Genomic DNA, 24,370 nt, shown 5'->3' with positions numbered 1-24,370 from the left:
GAAAGTTAATTGACAGCATGCTAAGACAGAAAAGCATAACTGATTACGGAGCAAGGACTTAACAGGAAGTCTTCCCCGTGAAACGCATGATTCAAGTAAGGTCCCTAGAAGTGATACCTTAGTGCAGGGGCTATATGAAATAAAATAACAGTTAATCTTAATGAGGAAATCACAAAGAAATCAGGGGACGTTATTGGAGTTAACAATAAGCCACAAGAGAGTAAGAGTTCCTCTGAGATAAGGAATTATCTAAGAACTCCAGTTTTTCCAGATGAGCCCAGCCTCATTATTAATTATTTATTTGAGGAGGGTGGTCCATATTCTCTCAATGGATCCTATATACTCACATTGTTTTCCGACAAAACGGAACTAAGCTTAATTTCATCAGATGATATAAAATGGATTTCTTTTATTCATCAATACAAATTTGACTATTTTAGACTTATTATACCCTCCCCTCTTGTTTGTTCTTTGCTATTAAAGGAGGTTGGTTCCTTACAGAAACGAGGCTTTGATATCACCACCTTTCATCATCCTCGTGCCATTAATAAAAATGTGTGGGGGAATCAGCTCTCTGCTGTAGTGGCAGAGTCTTGCCAAGAGGCTATGATAGGCTCTTCGGAGGGACAAGAGACCTTAACGACAGAAGTCCAAGACTGTAGATGGTTGGCTCTGTCCCTTCGGGACTCTATTGCTCAATTAAAATGCTAAGTCAACCTCTTTAGCATACCAGGCAATCTGTGACTAATATCTTGGAATTCTAGCGGTAATTTGCATTTGGCTACAAACGAAAAGCTATTAAAAGAGCTAGCACAGTATGACTTTATACTATTGCAAGAGACCTGGGCGAGTGGTAACCTACTATGGGATGGTTTTGATATACGTAGGGGGGCCTCCTAATAGCACACAGACAGGGAACAAAAATTCATAAAGCCTTAGAGTGGCAAATTCTAAATTCCTTCATGATTGCTACCTATTGTGTTGATTGTTCTGTGGGGTCAATGGATTTAAGGATAATAAATGTATACTGGAATCCATTGGATCATTCAGATAATCAGCTGGTAATTGCCCTCAATACTTTGAATAGCTTCATTGATGAATGGTTATATGTTAAACAAGGAGAGCTAATAATATTAGCAGGCGATTTCAATGCAACCTACTAGCATTGATGAGTCGTTGGCCTCTTTGGGTAATTCTATCTCCAAAACTGGGAATAGATTATTTCGTGGCACGCTATGGGTGACCTTGGAAAGTAACTGGGGTCTCAAGCTTATTGCAAACAATGTACCTACTTGGCAGGGTAGAGGGTCCTCTTCAGTGATTGATTATATCTTCATTACTCAGCAATTGGCTGTGAGTATAAAGGAATTTGAGCTACGCTCATCGTTATGTAGTGTCCATTGTATGCTCATTTTGAGCTTAAAGTGGCTAATTGGTAAGGTTCCTCAGGTCGATTACTCTGTGGGGACTGAAATCAATGTTAGAGGTAATAGAGTTAAGTGGACTCCGCAGAAGACTCAAATGTTTATGGGACTTATGTTGCATGACTAAGGCCCTCATGTCGAGTGTGCCGGTTCGGAAACAACGGTGCCAGTAAGCCTACCAGCACCGTTGTTTCCGGACCGGCACACTACGACTCTTTGGGCGCGTGCCGTCCCGCCCGCCGGGGTCAGTCCTGGCGGGTGGAACAGCACCCATCCGCAGAGTTTCATGGAAGCACCGGCACCGTTATTAACGGTGCCGGTGCTTCCATGTTCCCCATTCCCTAGCGGACTCAATGGGAATGGGGAATTACAAAATTACAAAATTACCGGCGCCTGACTTCCTGGCCGCTGGTGGCACTGGGAAGTCAGGCCCCGGTAATATTTTACAGGTCTGGCAGCAACCTGCTCGTTTTACCGGCACGGCTACCGCCAGACCCGTAATGAGGCCCCATGATTCTACTACTTTGGAAAAAAGAATAGTGAATTAAACAGTCGAAAAGTTTACCTGAGGCATACTGCAACCAAATTGAAAAATGTGTATATTTTGAGAGTAATGAATCAAAAGAAATATAAACATGCACCCGATTTGCTGGTTCGGCAACATAAAGCTCAGTTGTGTAAAGACATAAGAATATTACATAGTCAAGGAGGTGATTCACTGTTACTCTATTCTAAGATTAAACACTTAAGACAGCTGAACAAAAATTGGTTGATATATCATCGGACTACTCGACACCAAAGGGACAGTGAAAAGACGTTAGCTTCACTGAAAGGTCACAACTGCCATAATTGTTGGTTGCTGGTGAAAAACACCAAAGTAACTCAAGTTCAACTGGCTATATATCCGATTAAGGAGAAGGTCTGGGTAGAATACTTTGAAAATCTCTACAAAGGATCGGAAACAGGCCTGGTTTCATCAATGTACACTATGTATGAATGGTGTCTAGATGTTACTGTAACAAACATCTGAAGACATATTATTAACTCTAAAACATCTAAAACACCAGGTCCTAACATCTTATCAAATGCTATTTTAAAACAGAATGTTCCTCTTCGGTCGAGAATTTTGAACCTCCTTTTCACTGATGTCTCCCTCTTGGAACTTATCGTATGTGCTTCCTATTTTAAAAAAGGCAGTGCCATATGGCCAAAAAATTATAGGCCCATACCCCTGGTGGACGCAGACTCTAAATTCTTTGCGTCAAAAGTCTTGGAACACATTCAGGTATGGATTGATGAGAATAATATTCTGGAAAGGCAAATAGGATTCAGAAAAAACATGGGTACTGAGTGTGATGGGTTGCTCTTAACTTTCCTACAAAGGAAAGCCTGGTGCAAGGACGCCATACCTGTATATGTTGCCTCCATGGATCTGTCGATGGCATTCAACATGGTGGATCGAGCATTCTTGTGGCAAAGGCTATTACTATCGGGAATCGCAAAGGGTTTATTGGATTTAATTATTTACTTGTACTCCAATACCAAGATAAGAGTAAGGCTTAATACTAAAGGTCTAATGTCCAAGAACATAGATACGCAAAATGGTCTTAGACAAGGATGCATGTTAGCGCGTACGTTGTTTAATTTATATGTTTCAGGTGCTGGTAAAGCACCAGAACACAGTGGTCTGGTAACCCCAAAATTAGGTTCTTCGAGTCTGAATTGGATAGCTTACGCTGATGACTTCCTCCTGTTGGACTCTACAAGAATTGGGTTGCAGCGTTTAATAAAAGCTTTTGGTATCTTTATTGCAGATCTTATACTAAAGATCAATCCATTAAAAATAGTGATCTTTCATCTTGGCAGGGGTATTAAGAGTCACACTAAATATAGGTGGCTATGTGAAGGTAAAATGTTAAAAAGTCAGAACGTACTTTACTATTTGGGTTGTTCCATAGCAAGCACTAGTTCCAACATGTTCTTTAAAAATTGTCTAAAGGTCAAGGCTACAGCGACATTAAGGCAGCTGCGTTTAATTGAACGGAAATATGGGAAATACTCTTTGATACCCTGTAGAGAGTTTTACTGTATGAAGGTTATGCCACGACTTTTATATGGCTTGGAACTCTTATCACTTGATCTAATAGAATATATAAAAGTCGTGCAGGGTATTGTCTGGAGGTGTGTTCTATTCTATATTCCCAAGTGCGTTCCCATGGATCTAATAGGTTATGAATTAGGATTGCAGTCACTCAAAAGCTGTATGCAATGGAAGAGACTATCTCTATTGTGAAACAATGCATTACATCTAAAAGGGATGCTCTGTATTCAATTCTAGGTGATAATATTCATCAGGTCTTCATGGTAGAACTCAGAAGGGAGGCTGAATTAGTATTGCAAAATTTTGGACTATCTATCCAAACTTTGATCCAGAACCCAAGCAAGGTTGGGAAGATAATTAGAGCCTATGATTGGTGTGAAAACAATGCAGGGATTCTGAATGCCAAATTATATGCACGAACAGTTTCTTTCTGGAAATTCTATCCCGAGTCCTATATAAGAAAATACCCAAGTAGATCTGTCAGAAACAGCATTATGAGTTATCGGTTTAATGTCATGAGAACACAGGAGATTGTAAATATTAGAAATCCAAGTGTGGGTAGTTGGAAATGTTGTCGTTTTTGTCGTCTAACTGGTGAAGAAGAGACTTTATTGCATTTATTGCTTGTTTGTCCAAATCTGTTTCCGCAAAGAATACTCTATTTCACTGAGTTTGTGATTAATGTCAATCGAGTGTATCAAGAGCAATTGTGGTTACAAATGCTTCATGGTAACTCAATCGTATTAAAAATTAAAGTGCTTGCTTTAAAAAAGAAACGTCTGTGACATAACATGAAGAGGTTTCTTTAAATTTAGTAAGTTTGTAAAGGGATTGGTGAAATGCTTTTGTATTCTTGTGCTGAAAGTGTACATTTTAAAATGTAAATGTATTATATGCTGAGTTTCTGTCTACATTGTTTCTTTTTAAAGAGTTTAACTTTGATTTGTGATTAGTGTGTTTGTCTACTCTCAAATAATTTTTGTAAATAATTGTGAATTTTATGATTATATGAATTTGAATATATATGAAATTCTTTTTTGTAAAGGTTTAATTAAACGAAAACAATAACAATTTTTTTTTTAAATATCATCCTTGAAGATGTCAGCTGGAATACTATCGGGCCCTGCACCTTTCCCCCATTTTTGGGAACCAATGCACGTGGCAATTTCCTCGTGGGACAGATGGGTGCCTTCCTCCCTAAGCAACATATCCTGCTTAACCTCAGACAAATCAACCACCCTAGTGCCTTGAGACTCTTCCCTGGTATAAAGACCTGAGAAGTATGTGAACAATTTGTCTGATGTTATGCTGCTTTCTTTATCTGGTGGGCCATTTACCTCCCCTCCCACTACCAGTTTCCAAAAGGCATTTGTGTCTCCTCTTTTGCAGTATGATGTTAATCGCTGCCATTCAATATTTAGAGACTCCTCCTTCTTAGGTTTGTCAAGCGGTGGGCCACGACCTAGGCTATCCAGCAAAGCCTTCTTTGCAGACACACAGTCGTGATCATACCAAACATTTTTAGACACTGTTATTTTTTACCCTAGATCTGCTACAAGTAACAAAGAGTTGAAGGTTTCCCACTAGCTTCGCAAACTCCCTTAAAATATCATCATCTCGAACCCCCTCAATAAGGATGTTTATTAAGTTTGGCAACAACGTCTCGTAAAGTGTACGGAGATGGAGCTAGCTTGCGCACATTGGGGGTCACTTCTGGACTCCGAGTGGCTTCCAGGCCAGGCCAAAGTGACCATAAGAGGCCAATGGTCATTTTCCTTTTTATTCATAATTTCAAGCCCACAAACGTTTTACCTGCTGGTTGGTCGCTGCTAAAGTGGCCGTTAGATGCCCTTAGGCCCATTGAATACAGAGCACGGGCAACATCAACCGCAAATTGGTGGGCCTTAAGTGGTCTACGGGACAATAATCGGGGAATATCCCAAGCAACATCTTGCTCCTCCCACATATAATCCAGCTGAGGCAGGGGCTCAAACTGTAGGTTGAGGTCCCCAACCATCAATGTGTGCCCCTCATGCGTAAACGAGTCATCTGAATTACCTAATCTGATCATTTATATTTGGTCATTTTGACCTTGTTAGAGGTGTTACTGTTGACCTTCTTTCATTTTGAATTGGAGTGTTTGAGAAATTATCCTACAGTAGAAGTTGCGCACAACCACAAAAATAGAACAGCTCTCCTTATATATCTGAGGGATGTTAAATTATTGAAGGGTATGCAACAGCAGTGAGGACCAGAAGGGTAATCTCTCAAAAACCCCTTCAGACCTAAAGCGACAAGAGAATTGGAAAGCCTCACTGTCTGCGCTGCCCTCCAAGGTTGCAGGTTTTGTTGTTCAACAGTATATTTAATGAGGGAACATACGTTCCAATTTAGGGAATTGGCCCAGTTTTCAACTATAAAGGTTCAGCAATAATAATTAAGCAACATAACAGTTGAGAGATCCTATTCCAAAAAAACAAAATACCCAAAGCACCAAGTTTACAACTTTTAAGGTTTCAACAAAAAATATATTGCAGAGTTGTTTTAAGGTTTCAACAAAAATTATATTGAAAAATTACAATTGCAAGATCCACAAATCTGTAAAGAAATATTCCAGAAACAGAAAACGCCACAATATTCCAGAAACAAAAAACGCCAACACGTGTGTGAACCCTAACCGGGCCGTCTTCAGGGCGTATGAGTATATGACTGATTAAATAATAATGAGCAATGGAGCATATTCAGTAATTCAAATAGACAACATAAGTCTTTGTCAATTGCAAATTCCTAATTTCTATTCGAAAACGTAGAGGCATGAAGACAAACAGGGATAGGGGAGGGGGTACGGGAAGAGAAAACAGAAAATATAATGAATGAACCATTTGCAATATTATATAACAGAGTAACATCACAGTTAAGTCAGTAATGCTTGGTGAGCATATTCACATCCCCAAGGATTATGATATTGGCCAAAAAGTACCTGATAAGTCGAGAACAGGCTGTGTATGTGAAGCCGCACAGTGTTTAGTTGTGTTTGCTTCAAATCTCAACAAGGCGTCCATACGGTGTGTGTAATCTAAAAAGCAGACACGACCTGCTACTATTATAACCATTCATCAAAGTAAAGTCATAGCACATTACATATTTTAGAAAGGGAAGAGCTGTAAGGCTTACCTAAATTCCTGATTTTATAACGCAAGATGCGTTTGTAATGAAGTCTTAGTATCTTGAGACAATTTTCCGAATTAGGATTCACAAGACAAAATCCCCAATGCTTTTCCAAAAAATGTGAATTTCATTACTAAATTTTCCAATGACTCTAAATTTATCGATCATATTTTGAACAAACATTGGCATCTGCTATTACTAGACCCAGATTTGGTACCATACATTTCTGAGAAACCTATGATTACTTTTTCAAAAGCTCCCACTCTCAGAAATGTACTTTGTCCTTCCCTTTTTAAATCTGGTTCCAATAGACAGCTAAATTGGCTAACTGAGAATACAAAACCAAGTGGTTTTCATAAATGCAGGACATGTAATTTTTGCCAGTTTGCTCTGTCACCTACCAAAGGCTTTACCTGTCATGGAGATCTCAAAGTTAACATTACTGACTTCATCAACTGTCGTTCAAAGTATATCATATATGGCATTGTATGTATGTGCAAGAAAGCGTATGTTGGTAGTACCATCAGGGAGTTGATAGTAAGGATCAGAGAACACCTTGCCAACTTAAATGGTCAAGATGCGAAATTGCCTTTTGCTTTACATTGGCAAACGGAACATCAAATGGCACACCGACGGGACATTAAATTTGTTGGTCTGAAACACATCAAGCAACATACAAGAGGTGTCGATAGACTACATCAACTACGTCACTACGATGTGTGCAGCTTGGTCTAAACCAAGAACATGAACTAAATGTATTTCTATGATTAATATACCTTTTAGTGGCCTATGTAATGATGATACTTGGTGATGCTATCACATCCCCATATGTGCATGAACTAACACGTAGACTGTGAGTCTCTTTTTTATATCAATATAGACCCACTACTACCCATTTGACACTGTACGCCCTCATTTCCTGGTGCCCCATAAAAGGTCACATTTTAAAAGATTACATATTGGAAGTTGACTTTGTGCATGAACTTACAAATGATTATCTGCCAACATGGCAGTACTCAACCATGACCTTTTTTGACTACCACATGAGTGTCACTTATCGATGACGCATATAACTTCAAATATGTGCTACTAACCTCTCATTATATACTCATTTACTGATTGCCCATTATATTGGGCACTCGTGTACTTCTTATGATATATTTATCACAGCTCACTAATAGCTTTAGATACAACTGTATTTCCGAATTGATTGACAATTTAACAAAATTACATGACATTGATTGCCAAGACTTATGATATGATATATTTATCAAAGCTCAAAATAGCTTTAGGTACAACTGTATTTCCGCACTGATTGACAATTTAACAAAATTACATGACATTGATTGCCAAGACTTATGATATGATATATTTATCAAAGCTCAAAATAGCTTTAGGTACAACTGTATTTCCGCACTGATTGACAATTTAACAAAATTACATGACATTGATTGACGGGACTTATTTTTCAAAATTTGGGCGCTTATACTCAATACAACTTCACGGCAAAGCATGGGCACGCCTCCATCTGAAGCTGGTTAGTGTTGCTAGGCAACATCTTAGCATAGGATTGAACGCACCAATTAGCAGGGGACTGGGCTTACGATACTAACGCCCATAACTTGCTAGCATATAACAATGCGAACGCTTTAGCATATTCATACACTTTAACTTGTTAATTAATTCACCAACTTTTATTACGAAGCTGTAACGCAACAAACTGCTGCACAGCCTTCTAATGGGACGCCAAGGGGGAGAGCTGCACGGTGTTGCTAGGTTACCTCTGAGCATTCCAGTCACATGACCCAAGTCTATTTCATTCCCTGGGTTGTTATAGGTTGTTACAGCCAACACCCACATTCCGTAGATCTATGACCGGCCACACGGCAGTGACTGGAAGTTAGGAACGCATTGAAGCGGCAATTTGGTGAGCTCGCTATGTTTAAATATATGCTTGGGTACAACCTATTGTTTATTAGGATAGCGAACCTAACGCCATACTAACATGCTTTTTAACACAGACAGACCCGAATGTATCATTTTTCATTTTCGGTTTGCGACCAAAATGTGCAAGTTCGATGGGCACAGGTTTATTTTTACAAAAAAACTTTCCTCTTTCTTCTCCATGTTCTAGTACACTTCATGTCACGCTCATAATAAGCCCTTAATTCGGAAAATTGTCTCAAGATACTAAGACTTCATTACCAATGCATCTTGCATTATAAAATCGGGAATTTAGGTAAACCTTACAGCTCTGCCCTTTCTAAGATACATAATGTGCTATGACTTTACTTTGGTGAATGGTTATAATAGTAGCAGGTCGTGTCTGCTTTTTAGATTACACACACCGTATGGACGCCTTGTTGAGATTTGAAGCAAACACAACTAAACACTGTGCGGCTTCACATACACAGCTTGTTCTCGACTTATCAGGTACTTTTTGGCCAATATCATAATCCTTGGGGATGTGAATATGCTCACCAAGCATTACTGACTTAACTGTGATGTTACTATGTTATATAATATTGCAAATGGTTCATTCATTATATTTTCTGTTTTCTCTTCCCGTACCCCCTCCCCTATCCCTGTTTGTCTTCATGCCTCTACGTTTTCGAATAGAAATTAGGAATTTGCAATTGACAAAGACTTATGTTGTCTATTTGAATTACTGAATATGCTCCATTGCTCATTATTATTTAATCAGTCATATACTCATACGCCCTGAAGACGGCCCGGTTAGGGTTGAAACACGTGTTGGCGTTTTTTGTTTCTGGAATATTGTGGCATTTTCTGTTTCTGGCATATTGCTTAACAGATTTGTGGATCTTGCAATTGTAATTTTGCAATATAATTTTTGTTGAAACCTTAAAACAACTCTGCAATATAATTTTTGTTGAAACCTTAAAAGTTGTAGACTTGGTGCTTTGTGTATTTTGTTTTTTTGGAATAGGATCTCTCAACTGTTACATTGCTTAATTATTATTGCTGAAGCTTCATGGTTGAAAACTGGGCCAATTCCCTAAATTGGAATGTATGTTCCCTCTTTAAATATACTGTTGAACAACAAAACCTGCAACCTTGGTGGGCAGCGCAGACAGTGAGGCTTTTCAATTCTCTTGCTTCTTTCGTTTTGACCTTATTGCTTGAACATGAGAACCGGAGGTTGTAGGGGTGTCCCCCACTACTATGGAGGCGGAGACAAAAATTGCTCTGGCCCTGGTTTTCAATGAACAGTCAAAATTGGTGCCGGAGCAGTTTTACTGCGGGCAGTCTACCCGTGAACAAAATGTTAGCGGGCAGATTGTATACATCCCGGCCATCACTTGTGCCCAACAGGTCAACCAACAAGTTTATTGTGGCCATCGTGTTGGGTCTACTATAAACATTAAATATCAGGAAATTATGGCCCTCTAAGGCTAGAGCCTCTATTAATTGTAGGTCAATTGAACCTGTGTCTTGAACTGTCAATTTCCAAGTCAGTGAGGAATCAAACCAAGCCACCAAACCTCCATACGGTCTACCCTTGCGCCTCTTAAGCGCTAGCATATAAAAGGATTGGTATCCGTGGAGGTCTATCAGGGCCATAGCCCAAGTCTCCTGGAGGAAGACTCTTTGGAATTGTTTTACAACATGGACAAAACCAGGGTCCTGAAGATTTTGAGAAACTCCTGCAATATTCCAGAAGAGGACTTCACCTAAATCCTTTGTCCCAAAAGGCACAACTAAAGCACCACCTATGAGTCAAAACTGGGACACATCACTAGTTGGAAAAAACAACCCACAGAACAAGGCTGCACTGCTTCCACCCCAGGCTCGCTGAATATGCAATTAAAAACATGTATTCATGACTGTGACCTAAAAACGCCATCTTGTGTCCTTATTCTTTATAAGGCGGGAAAGAAAGAACATTTTCCTTTGTTTAAACAACATCAATAGATGATATATGTTTACAAGAAAATAATTCAAACATTTTTTCAAGTTCTAAGTTGTTTCTCTGAAGTAGGTGGTATAAGTGAAGCAATGCATTCTGGTAATGGTGGTCCATTGCAATTGTTTTTTGAAGGGGCATATTACTTCTTAGCAAAATTGAACAAGTTAGTCAAGGTGTAAAGATGGATTGTTTTGATCAAACACCCAGAATACTGATGAGTTCAGGAAAGGACAGTGTATTTTTTTCAAAGCTGACACTCAGAAGTGAGTGTGACTGGATTTTATGCATGGAGCTTCACTAAGTGGTTCTAATTTGCGACCTATGAGCCAAACTATTTATTTGTATGACTCCTGTGGACTTTGTTACCTTTGTAATGCTGTTGGTATCCCTGAACAATTTATACCAATAACTTTGCTCTCACTAAGTAGCTCTGAACTCACACCTACAAGCCAAAATAAAAATTAACAACTTTTGACCATTCCTGCGAGCCAGACTCGCTTTGTCCAGTGAAACGTAATCCTCTTGACAGCTAGAGGTTTACTGGAAAAGAAGTAGAGTACCTTGTTTTTACAATCAATACTATTCACACAGACAGAAATATGTAACATATTAGTAATGCTTGGCAAACAATGACAACTTTTCTTAAAACTATCAAAACATAAAAAACAGTTGGGCATGTATAACAGTTATTTAGCAATTGTGAAATACGTGCAGTTGTCCAAAATGAGAACAAAACGTTTTAAACTCTTCAAAATTAATTACTTGTTAGTAAAAACACATAGTAAAGGCTGCATTGATTGTTAGAACATTGTAATGTGTAATATTGTTTAAATGTATGTTATTTGTTCTACATTCCTTAACTCCTAAACTAAGTTCCCCGCTCCGCTTTCACATCCAGTCCATTCCTGCTCCCTTGTCCACTCTCCACTCACTCAGCTGATAACTTTGCCTGTTACCTTTCCACAAAACTCTCCAAAATATGTGACATTCTCACTGGCCTCTTTCACCACCCTTCTTGCCTACACTACTCTGTCTCACTCTCACCTGCTCCACTCTTCCTGACTTTCCCTCTACCACCCTCACTACCCAAGCACATATCAACCGATAGGCCAAACTTTCCTTGCTCCTTGGAATCCCTTTGCAGGCCAGACCATCAAGAAACTTGATATTCCTTTCCTATACCTACTCCTCCCATCTCCAAAATCTGTTGCAGGGTGGTCGCTGTCCTACACGTCTTAGAAATAAACTCCTCCTGCCCTCCAAGAACCTGCCAACTACCAACCTAACTCCCTTCCCCCTCACTATTCTAACACTTTGAACGTGTGGTGTTCAACCATGTCACACTTATATGGAGATGGACAAACACAGCACCCCTTTCCTGCCATGTTTTGCAGCCATTGCAAAACAAAAAAAACACTCACCCATGTCTACACCTTCTTTATTACTGCTTCTACTCCTATCGTTCATCTATTTTTATCCACCTTAATCTAGCCGCTGCATTCACCACTGCTGACCAACCATCCCTCTACTGTCCTGACTCTCTTGCATCTCTGCTTCCTGGACAGTGCACTTGCTGAATTGCTTTTTACTTATATGGTTGTTCAATTTCTATATCCTGGAATGCTGGAGAGCATTGTTACTGCTCTCCTAGTCTGGGATCCTCAAGGGTACCATTCACTCTCTACACCTCATTCCTTGCAAACTCACCTGTTTCTTTTGGCTCTTCAATTATCTCTTTGCCAATGACACTTAGATAATTTTCTACTTCCCGTTCTTTATGCCAGAGATCTCTTCCTGGGTCACTGACTGCTGGACCAACATTCAACTTTAGATGGTGTTCAATGTCTGATGTGCAATTCCTCCAAATCTGAGGTAATCTACCTCATGGCTTCTATTGCCTCACAACTGCTTCTCTATCCTCTTTCCTTCTCCAAGACACGCCAACAGCCCTCCCATCTGCCATGGCCTGATACCTGGGAATCCTCTTTAACAAAGTTTAGAAGCTGCAGCAATTGATTAGGTCTACCTCTACAGTTGTCGGGACCAGCCTCCTATTAACATCTGAAAAATCTGCTCCTTTCTCACCTTCCACTTTGCTAATCTCCACCCTTGTCTTTGGCAGGTTGGATTACTGCTCCAGCGCCATCATGTCTCTCCATATTCTAAAGAACATAACTTCACCATCAACGCCCTTGTTGACGCTGCATACTTTTCTCACACCTCCAAACACTACACTGCCTCAGATTCCTGTACATAAAAAATAGTCCTCACTTTAAAATGCTTCTTCTTCTCTATAAACACCTTGCAATCTGCGATCTCTAGCTTTCCCCAAAATCTCTGCACCCCACTCTTGCTCATCTACTTTTCACTTTCTTTCATGCACCTTACTCAACTCCTAATAAAACTTTGTTTCCCTGACATCAAGTACATCCCTGCGTTTTCGGGCTCCAGAAGAGCTTTAAAAAGCACATCCACTCAGCTGAAGTAGAACTCACGTTAGCAACTACTACTCTCCTGTGCCCCTGATCCCAATTATCCCCCATCTTCTGTACATAGATGTATATACTGCTTATGATTATATTCTGCTAAATGCAAACACTCCAGGCTGTAACTATTGTTCTCTGTAAGTTTTAACATTGGCTTGCCATCAATTTCTTCTTCACTGTCTCTATGGCACCCAAAGTATCTGCAAGTACTTGTGTACTATTTATCATAAGGCACCCAGTCATGGAAATGTGAAGCCAGCCATAGATGCTCATGTAAGGAGCTTCTAGTCAAAACTGTCTTTGATATCCAAATAAGCACAAAAATATTACTTATGGCATCCAAACTGCATTTTCATCGGATGTCAGAATTTTGGTCATTGTAGTGATGGGATTTCTACACAGTTTTCTGGTGGAAGTTTCTGCAACAAGACCTTCGATTTTTATATTCCCACTTGTAGTTTTTAATGTCAGCTACGTGTAAAATAGCATTTAATCTGCATTTCACATTTTTTTTTTATATATCCATGTTACTCGGCAGCATAGCTGCACCAACATCCTAAAATTAGCAATGCAGGATGGTCAGGCTTTTGGTTTGGTGTACGATTTCCCAAGAGTCAAACCATACAATAGGTCCCCAAGTGGGATTCAAGGCCTGCCATCCAATGACAAAGCCTGAGATTCTAAAGGGGAATTGGACTAGCCGATCAAATCCTTTTAGCCATTCCGAAGCTGGTTTGAGGCCTTTTGAAGTTTATATCTTGTTGTTTTTGACAGATGTTGGCTATTGAGTTAGGGATTGGGGTTTTTGGAGTATTTTTGTAGAGTTAAGGAATGTTTTGGATTAGCGCGTTATTCGTTTTTTGGGGGTGTTTTCTGACCACTGTTTTATCCCTTTTGATCAGTTTGTGTATTTTCTTTAGGCTCCCTTGTAAAGAAACCTTTGTATGTGCGAAGCACGTGAAATCTTCCTGTACTGTGCTCAGTTACCTGCCCTATCGTTTGTGTGATTCAAGAGTCCTTTTTGAATCACGCCAAAATTGCATGAATCCCTTTGTTGGCTTTTGTCTCTTGTTTTGCACATTGACACTGCAGACATATAAGGCACGATAGGCACATTTGTTTCTTGCACAATGGGACTTTAGGGAACATGTCCTTTTATTTTGAGAGTGTGCAGAAGGGAGAAGATGAGGAGTTGGACTACTCCTCAAACTCTGTGTCAGAGTCAAACTCATGTTAAACTATGAGTCAAGAAAAGATGCAAAGAAGTAGCCCCTATTGCTCTTCATCCCAACAATGCACAAATCGTGTCAGAAATGTGTGGGCGGATTCATACACAGTTGTCCTGATTCTGCATCACCAGACAGTTCATAGTTATCTGTTATGTTACTAATTATAACAGATACACCATTAGCAGCACATCTCCAAGAAATGTAGTGTACAGGATAACTCTCTGGGAGGCTTCTTCAAACTGCTGCACCGAGGAACAACATTGTCCAACATCTGCCACTGTGTAGCTGTTAGGTAGGCAGTATTCTGTACTCACCTATGGCTATTGCAGTAGTCAGTCACTGCGTTGCACTGTTTTAGCAGACATTTCAGTATATGGAAGATTGAATTCCACTGAGTCAGCATTGCAGTTTTCAATTGAGTATAAGTTAGCAGGTGGTGTTCCTAACATATTCTGGGGACTATAGGAACAGCTAAAGTAAGCACATATATAGTGTCTCCAACATACTATCTCATCAAGTGGCAGTTACTAATTTATGAAGTGGGTCGCCAAGCATGTGGGTGATACAATCTCATGTGGGACAACGGGGAAGAGGTGGCCAAACTGGTACCCTGCTTCCCCCTCAAGAGAATATTCTTCAATATATGACAGGTGGCAAGAGAAGTGTGTTGCTTTTCTGCCATAGAATAACTCCACACTGCTGATTTTGGTCTTAGTCTCTCACTATCTATGATATTTTCAAAGAGGCAGTGTCTGTCTGAATCTTGAATCATGGGATGGAGCATAATCTTTGTTATGTTTTGTATTGTCATCTGTTTCCAAGGAACTCTGAGGTAGAACATTTTCAGGAATCAACTCTTATTCCCTCATCTGGGAATTTCTCTCCATTTTGCTGAGATGATATCCTATCTTTTCCCTCTTGCACCTCATTTCGTGGCAGCTCAACGGCTTCCTCCTCTTCCATTCCATTCTCTGCCACATATTTCTCATTGCACTTAATTCTTTTGAGACAGATGCCCTTGTTATTCTGCAGAAGAGGAGATCTGTGCCTATCGATTGGCTGACATGGTCAGTGCAGAACCCCACATAATCTCTGAGCTTCTCTAACACAAACAGCTGCTGCTATAGCATGTGAAATGTCAAACAAATACATTAATTGCCTGACCTTTACCCTACCAAGTTTGGGTACTGGAGTAGATTCAGATATGTTAAATTAATAATTAATTCACCACTTCTTTTGAATCAATGTACCTGGGTATTTCAGTGTTGTGCCCTTCTCTGTTTACTAAGTGCACATGAGGTTCTCAATGCTTTGGGCTTCACCTATTCCTAATAAATGCATATGGGGGTCTCAGTGCTTTGCTTTCACCTATGCCTGCTAAATGTGGGAGGGTTTCTCAATGCTTTGGCCTTCTCCTCCAGATGGAAAATAAATGTGGGGTTCTCACTGCCTTGCCCTTCTCCCAGTAAATGCATGGGGGTTAACAGTGCTTTGGCCTGCTCCTCTGCATACTGAATGCATAGGGTTCTTAGTATCATGGCCTTGTTCTCCAACTAGTAAATGTAAATATATTCTCAGTGTTCTGCCCTTCTCCTCCACCTTCTAAATTCATGACCGGTTTCAAATGCTTTGTGATGCATGTGAGGGTCTCAGTGCTTTTGCCTGCTATGCTGCAGAATAATTGCATGTAGAGCTCTCATTGACATGGCCTTCTCCTTTGCCTACAAAATGCACATTGGGTCTCCAGTGCTTTGGCCTTCTCTGTCTAATAAATGCATGTGTAGTTCTCAGTGCTTTCGACTTCTCCTCCATCTACTGAATGCATGTCTGTTTTCTCAGTGCTTTGGCCTTCCCCTACGCCTAGTAAATGCATGCGGGGTTCTCAGTGCTTTCAAATTCTCCTACGCCTAGTAAATGCATGTGGGGTTCTCAGCACTTTGGTCTTCTCCTCCGCCTGCTAAATGCATGTGGGATTCTCAGTACTTTGGTCTTCTCTTCTGCCTGCTAAATGCATGTGGGATTCTCAGTACTTTGGTCTTCTCGTCTGCCTGCTAAATGCATGTGGGGTTCTCAGTACTTTGGTCTTCTCGTCTGCCTGCTAAATGCATGTGGGGTTCTCAGTACTTTGGTCTTCTCCTCTGCCTGCTAAATGCATGTGGGATTCTCAATGCATTGGCCTTTCCCCTTCTTCCTCTGCCTAGTAAATGCACATGGGGCTCTCAGTACTTTTCATTTATTTTCCGCCTTTCACATTGTAATGTAATAGCATTTATAGAGTGCAAAACAAAGGCCCGGAAGCATCTAGGCACTAGATATAGCCAGTGAGACAAACACCCCTGTAGACAGCATAAAGACCGGAACAAGCATTTTCAAAAGAGATCAGTTTTTAGAGCTTTCCGAAAGCTCAGGTGGTCACTGACCTCCCGTAACTGAGCAGGCGTGAGTTCCGCTTAGCATGTGCCAGAGTAGTGAACACTCGATATCCCAACCGTGCTCTGCGGAATCCTTGCCCTATAAGTATTTTTTGAGAGGCCGACCGCAGAGACCTTGAATACTACACATAGGGGGTCAGTTTAGCTGGAAGGCACTCGGCACCAGACTGATAGATTGTGCAGTGAGCAATGCAAAAGATCATAAATTGAATGCGACTGCTCACTTGAAGCCTGTGAAGCTGCTGAAGCAGGTCCTGGCAGTGAGAAAAATGATTCACTTCCAGGGCCAGCCGGGCTGCAGCATTTTGAAGTAGCTGCAGCCGCTGGATTAAGAAGACTGGTTTGCCTAAATAAATGCCATTACAATAATCTAAGGAGCCAAGAATAGATGCTGCTACTACTTTGGCTCAGGATTCTGGCAGGAGAAATGGCAGCATTTTAAAAAGGATTTTCAGCTTAAGAAAGCCTGAGTTACATACAGACGAGATTTGTAGCTCTCAAGTGCCAGAGGGTTAGATTCTTACACCCAGACTTTAGACTGACTCACTTGGTTTGGGACATGGCACGAGAGAATGTGGCCAAAAATCCTTGGACCAGGCTGCCCGAGATGCACTAGAGCCAGTTACCAGAATCTCTGTTTTTTCGCTCCATTGAATTTAAGCCAATTATTGGCCATGCATTCCCCTACTTCTGCCAGAGATCCTCTGAGCTTAAAAGGGGGGTCAGCTACAGGAGAGTACAGGCAAATCATCAGCCTATGTATAAAACCGTGTCTTGTGCTCCTGGATGAGATCATCAAGGGGGCATAAATAGAGATTAAAAAGCAGCGGGGAAATTGAGGACCCCTGGGGAACCCTGCAGGTAGGAGGTAGAGGAGGTGATTTAAAAGGAAATAGAGAGACAGTTTGAGTACTCTCTGTAAGAAAAGATGAGAACCAACCTAAAGAAATACCAGAAATTCCCGCCTCTTCCAGCCGTTGAAGCAAGATGTTATCATCAATCTTATCAAATGCTGTGGAAAGGTCAAGTAGAATTAAAACCCTGACCTCTCTGTGGTCGTGGAGTAGGGCCAGATCATCCATCACAGAAATCATCACTGACTCAGTACCCCTGGTAGGCCGAAAGCTTGATTAGAACAGGTTAGCCGCATTCGGGGGCCCGTGTGCCCGAGGGCCTGTGCGCCCGCAGCGAAGGGGGGCCGGTGCGCCCAGCAACGTAGGAGGGCCGTGAGCCCAGTGGAGGAACCAACGGCAGCAGACCAGGAGGAACGACCTCGCGGGCCCGTGTGCCTGGCATCCACCAAGAGCCCCGTGCGCCTCTGGAGGGAAGGACCAGCGGCTGCGGAGCCGCCGAACAAGAAGGGAGAAGACCGCGTCTGCAGCACCCGCGTCAGCGCAGCAGGCCCAGCTGATCCACCGCTTCATCCCGCCATCGGCAGCAGGAAGAGAGGAAACAACGGACCGCGGCAGCCACACACCCACTAAGTAAGGTGTTCTGTCGGGGGTCGGGAAGGGAACGGCCACAAACCAGGGAATCCCCGTGTCTCCCACACAGTGACATCCGAAAAAAAGGGAAAGGAGAATCCCTGTGTCTCCCACAAAGGACGTAACATTAAAAAAAAAAGGAAAAGGGAATCCCCGCGATCCCCGGGTCTCCCACAAAGTGACAGTCAAACAGAAAGGGTAACGCTCGCGCGAGCGCCAAAAATAAATAAATAAATAAATATATGTATAATAAGATAGAGAAGGAACAAACTTGGGATACGAGGAAAAGAAAGAGGTCCCAAACGAAGCAAGGAAACAGGCCCAACAGTGTCACAGGACACCCTGCTGGCCCCGGGACACCAGCCCACGGACCCACTAATGGGCCTCATGAAGGAAAGAAGGGACAGCAGCACACGTGCGTAGACCACGCCACGCAGGCCACACGTGTTGCCAACCCCATCACAGCAGCCCCACTACGCGGATCAACTGGATAGGGTGCCACCTCACATCGAACACGGCCAACAACCCCACCAGAGTTGAGGGTGCGTATAAACTTGAGCCACCTGCCACCACACTGCAAGCCAGGAGGCCACCCAGCATCACCCAGCAGGACGCCGTCTTCAAGAGGGACAGGCAAGACCACCACGGGCACCCAGCCCCGGTCACAAGACCCTGCCACTGTGCAGAAGCCCATGACCCAGATACACGGCCTGGAGGACGTCTGCAAAGCGCCCTCGGTCACCCCAACCACCACACGTGTCTACAACGGTGCCCCGAATTAAGGGTAAGAAGCACAAAGGAAAGGACTGATACAGAGAAGAGGGTACCACTCCGGGAATAAAACAACCAGACAATTGCAAACATAGAGCACTAACTGGGACACCCACACCACGCCAGAAACCCCCAGAGCCACCCACCCAGTGGACCTAGGTTAGTCGAACCCCAATGCAGCTCGATAACAGCCTGGGTACACATTAGTGGCCTCCAGTGCAGGCCACCAGTGCAGAAATGTGACAGGCCCGCAGAAGGACAATACCAACACAATTTGTGCATAACCACGAGGTCAACCACAAGGTGGAGAGCCATCATGCCTCTCACAACCCTGCAGACTACAAAGGACCAAGGGAACCCATTTGGATACTACCAACAGCCCACAAGAGTAAAGCTGCACCTGAACTGCCGCTGCTCAACACGAGAATACGAGTAACCACACCACAGGCAACCAACTGCCCATGACCATCCAGAAAGCCAGGAGCAAAAGCCAGGAGTGACAACCAAGGACCTACCGCCCCGTGGAGCACCACAACGCGCCCACACCATGACTGACCACACACAAGCAGACGCAGGCGCGCAAACCCTGGCAAGCCTGGGCCTCACATCACATGCTGCCGCCATGAGAAGACCCGACCCATTCACCTTGCACCCGCGCCACGACCAAGGAACAAGGTGGGAAGAATGGATCGAAGAGTTTGAAGACTTTCTAGGAGCAATAGGGAACAAAGACCCACCAAACAAACTCAGCATATTTAGGAACTTGGTAGGAAAAGAGGTAAAGGACATCATCAAGACAATCATCAAGACAATCCCAGCTACAGACAAAACAACGTACCAACGTCTCCTCGAGGCAGTCAACGACAAGCTGATAGTAGGATCCAACAAAGACTACGAACGCCTTGAATTCAACCAACACAGGCAGCGTCCGCACGAATCCATTGGAGAATTCGTCTTACGTCTCCAGCAGAAAATAATAAACTGAGACTTCGCCAACTTCAACGATGAAGATGCTATAAGACTGCAGATCATAGAAGGGTGCACCTCGTCAACGCTCAGAAAACACCTTCTCAAAAAGCCCCTGTCCCTGGCGAAAACACTCAATCTGGCGAAGACATACGAGAGAATTGAAGCACAGGCAGCCGCCATTGAAAGAAACGTTGAACGCGACATCATTGCAGCCCTCACAGAAGGACAACTGCAACAGTCTAAGCCCACTCGACCCTGGAGAAAGAGGAAACCTGGAAGACACCGGCAACAAAGCTCGAACAAAGAGCAGTTCCTCGGGCGAGGGTGGAAACACACACACAGAGAACCATACCCAGCCGTTGGACGAACATGCTGGCGCTGTGGCAAGGAAGGTCACCTTCAGGGAATGTGCAGAACAGGACCACCCACAAGCTCTGCAAACCAACCCACACCATCAGCCCAGACAAGACACCCTAGTCCACCGATGGCATGGTTAGAGATCAGAAAAGACATCAAGGCCACGAACACCAGCCCACCGAGACGTCACAGACATGCACACCCCCTCTACACGGAGATAGCCCACCAAAAGGGAGACGGACCGGCACTTGGCACACGAACGCCACCCGTTCTGCGAGAGAACTATGAGTCTCGCAACCACCCAGTACCCTTCGAGATATCGTACGGGGGGGGGGAATGCGGAAGCCACAGGAAACGTTGGTACAAGGCAACTGTACCAGACAGGGGCGGAAGAACAACCCACCCCAGGACCATGCCGGCCAATGGAGGACCGCACAGACAATACAGCCAAAAGGTCAGTCACGACGCGACCCAACCCAAGGAGGCCGCAGAGTGTCTGACACCATTCGCATGATACCGAGTCCCGCCATAGGGCACAGCCTTCTTAGCCACCGGACAGCACTACAGCATGCACTCATCAGCATTCACTATAGGTCATTCAGAGTAACCCACAAGAAGGACCACGTGCCCGAGCAAGATGCGGGAGAAGAAAACAAAGCCAGAGGACAGACGAACCGCACAGACCCCATCCTAGCGACAAGGGACAGAGAGCAGGTGACAACTATGACAGAGAACTACGGCAAAATGACGCCAAAGGACTCCCTCCTCCACGAGCTATACTTTGAAGAGCGGGAACCAATGAAAGGAGAAGCATTTGAGAGGAAGGAAAAGGAGAGAGCAAAGACTTATGAAGCACTGCAACGAGAGAGCGTGGAAGAGACCCACGAGCAACCAGGCAGGCCCCACCAAGCCACAAAGAGACCCCAACGTCTTATCGAGCAAATGTGACCCCGGAAGTCTCATGTTAAGCAAGGGGGAGGTGTTGTAAGTGGGAAAAGGGTCAGAGCTCCTTTAAGAGGGGAGCCCAGGACTATGGGAGGGAGCGGGAAGCGGGAGGAAAGGGAGGGGCAAGGGAAGAGGGAAGCCAGTAAGGCAATGGAGGAATAAAGAGAAGGTTGGAGTGCACAATGGCTCCAGTGTGGTTATTGGGCATACTTGAAGCAGCCCCAAGAGCGGGCCCAACAGGATTCACCTTGGGTTCTCACTGCTTTGGCCTTCTCCCATACCTACTAAATGCACACTGGTCGTGCTGCCCCACCACCTGTAACGTCCTCTCTTTATGTAATTACGTTTGTGAAGGGCAGGGCCCCCTGTCCCCTTTCTGTTGTTGTGGGTTGCAACCCACGTAATGTTGAAGGCGGGGCTACCAGCTAATGATTAAAGAAGGTGCATCTGTCTCTGACGTCTCCTGGTCTTATTTAAATGCGACATCATTGCAGATCATGCTCATGGCTTTTTCACATGAATAGATTTAACACCACCCACAATTCAAACCCCAGCCACTATTAATTATTTGTAACCAGAAAGTAATTCCAACCTAATTCTCTATCTCTACCTAGGTCTACTCTAACCTACACTATTTTAGCGAATCCCCTTCTCTAATAAGCCTGAGCCGCTCCTGTCTCTTTCAATTGCAGCCATCGAATGTCCTAAGTATCTACTCGCCTGTCTCTGTATTGGCGCGAGGTCGAACCCAGAAGAACCCCAAATCTAGAACCTCGGCATAATGCTGAAAGGTTCGACTTGGGCGAACCCCTGGACATTTTAAGTTTTGCTTGTACCGTTTTACCCATGCCTACGAGGCAGACATACAAGCATATTACAATAAAAGCTGCATGCATATCTGGCCTGGCTTTGAAGTGTTACACACAATCGCTGGATGTGTATGCACAAACATACACTCACACAGTAAGAATTATGGTACATGAAGACATCACAAATAGAACATCCCTAAGAACATTACATGCATAACTGTTTAGATAAAATATTTTGTTTTCTCATTTATTCTGCAAATATAATACTTATGCACAAGATGAAAGCCACATTTATTCAAATAATGCATTTAAAGTCTAAACATGTTTGCTTTTAATTTTCAAACAATAATCAATAGGTACCAGCAAAACACACCCCATAATGCCCTCGTGACACATTAGGCCCATTTTAGGCAGGATTACCGCCATCAGTAATTACATTAGCTCGAGTGGTCATCTGGGGAGCCTTGCCAGGTTAGGAGAATACACCTTTATGGCATTTCATTAAAATCCTGCCAGGGCGTTTGCAATGAATCTGCAGTCATTGTTTAAAAAGACTGCTAAATGTGTGCCCAGACTGGCAATGAAACTGACACTTGTTCACCCTACTTCCGGGTTTCCCATGCAGAAATGCTTGTCCCCAGTGAAGGGAAGCATTTTATAATGTTTTCAGGCAGCATTCAATTTAGAATCGAGCGTTATTTACTGGTGGTGGTATTCCCGAATACAAACTCGCCACAGCAAACACCTTCAAGCCTGTAATGTGGCAGACAGCAAAACAAGTAGTGTGTCTGCCACAATAATACCAGCTGCTTTATTGTTACCGGTATGGCTGTAGTAAGGTTCTAGCTGTCTCAATAACAGAGTGCAACTATACAATTAAATGCAGTTCAGCAAAATGTGTTTTTCTTACATTTCAATCACATCTAAAGTAATTTCAGTCCCAGATATTAGAAGATAAAAATATGACCACTCACTTGTCCCGCTCCTCTTGTGATAAAGCCCTCCAAATAATGGCATTCAGGCGCCTATTGAAAGGGAAAAGTGCATGAAAAGAGATGAGGTGTGGATTCTGTATCTTTTCTCATCATCCCCTAATTAGGGTGAGACATACACACCACGTTCAAATGAGTTTGGAAGTAAATTGTATTCTTTGAGCATCAGCAGGGTCGAACCACAGTCTCATCATGAAGGCATTTTGCATAAAAAAAGATTCTGAACTGAGCCCCTCCAACTCATGTCGGTGTGATTGCTAAAGTGTTGCCTTGGAGACTGCCCGCCAGATCTTGAGGGTCCAGCGGGATGTCAGTGAAGGGCACAGAGCAACTATGAGTAAGCTACGTGCTATCATTCAACTGATTGCAGGTTAGGCAAGTAATCACCCAGGGTACCACTGCTCTCTCATTGTGAGTAGCTTTGAAGATTGCACAGACAGCACCAGGGGCATCATGCCTTGAGAGAGCCCACCAACAAATGGTGTTGATTTCATGTCAAAGGAAAATGATTTATATGCATTATAGATTGATTTATGAATATTATTCATTGAAGAAAGGAAACCACTCTCGTAATGTTATTGTGACAATACAAAAGCGCAAAGCTCACAGAGTGCACAGCGCGCTAACAGCCTCACTAGGTCTTGCTAGAAAGAACTTGATCTCTCTCTGACAGAGCTCTTGAAGATGCATATTAAGATGATCTGGTGCCAGTTAGCTGCTCCCTAAAGCATAGCACGTGTATCCTGCTAAAAGCTCTGTTAATAGCTAGTGTAACTGTTCAAATTGGAGAGAGATTATTGAACGTGGCTTTAAAGAGCTTGCTATGTTGCTGCCAGGTGCTTACCCTACTTAGTGTTCGGTAAGGCGGGGACATGGAAATGATCCCAATTATGAAACGAATCATGCTCTTACATCATAATAAGTGTTGAACCCACATAGAGAGAATAAATGCCACACAACATGTATTACAACACCCCAGAAACAGCGTTCCTGCACTCTGCATCAGCAAGACGTCACTATTTCCAAACCGCATGACCCACGTTCGTATGCAGCTCTGTATTATTTGCTGCAGCTGCAGAGTTACACTACCCACAAATTACCCAACTCCAAACCTTTTCATATTTGGGTTACTTGTTCAAAATTCCCCCACTGGTCCTGTACTCCGGCGACCCCCGGCCGTCCCACAGAGCCGAGGTTTGCTCCGAAAGTACTTTAAGACGAGATAGCTGCACCCTTGGGATGGATGGGGTGCAGAATTATTACTCCAACACC

General features: G+C 43.0%; 1 protein-coding gene across 1 annotated transcript in view; it reads right to left on the bottom strand.

Annotated features, from left to right (window-relative positions):
* VWA3B (von Willebrand factor A domain containing 3B) overlaps nucleotides 1-24,370 on the bottom strand; it is a 2,300,294-nt gene that overhangs the window by 908,102 nt on the left and 1,367,822 nt on the right. Inside the window, exon 18 of the mRNA XM_069636259.1 lies at nucleotides 23,081-23,131. Within this exon, the coding sequence (XP_069492360.1) occupies nucleotides 23,081-23,131 (51 nt within the window). The remainder of the gene's footprint in view (nucleotides 1-23,080; nucleotides 23,132-24,370) is intronic.

The sequence above is a fragment of the Ambystoma mexicanum genome, chromosome 7p, assembly GCF_040938575.1.
Source record: "Ambystoma mexicanum isolate Mex_15411 chromosome 7p, UKY_AmexF1_1, whole genome shotgun sequence".
NCBI classification, from domain to species: Eukaryota; Metazoa; Chordata; class Amphibia; order Caudata; family Ambystomatidae; genus Ambystoma; species Ambystoma mexicanum.
This window is presented reverse-complemented; position numbering and strand designations above follow the sequence as displayed.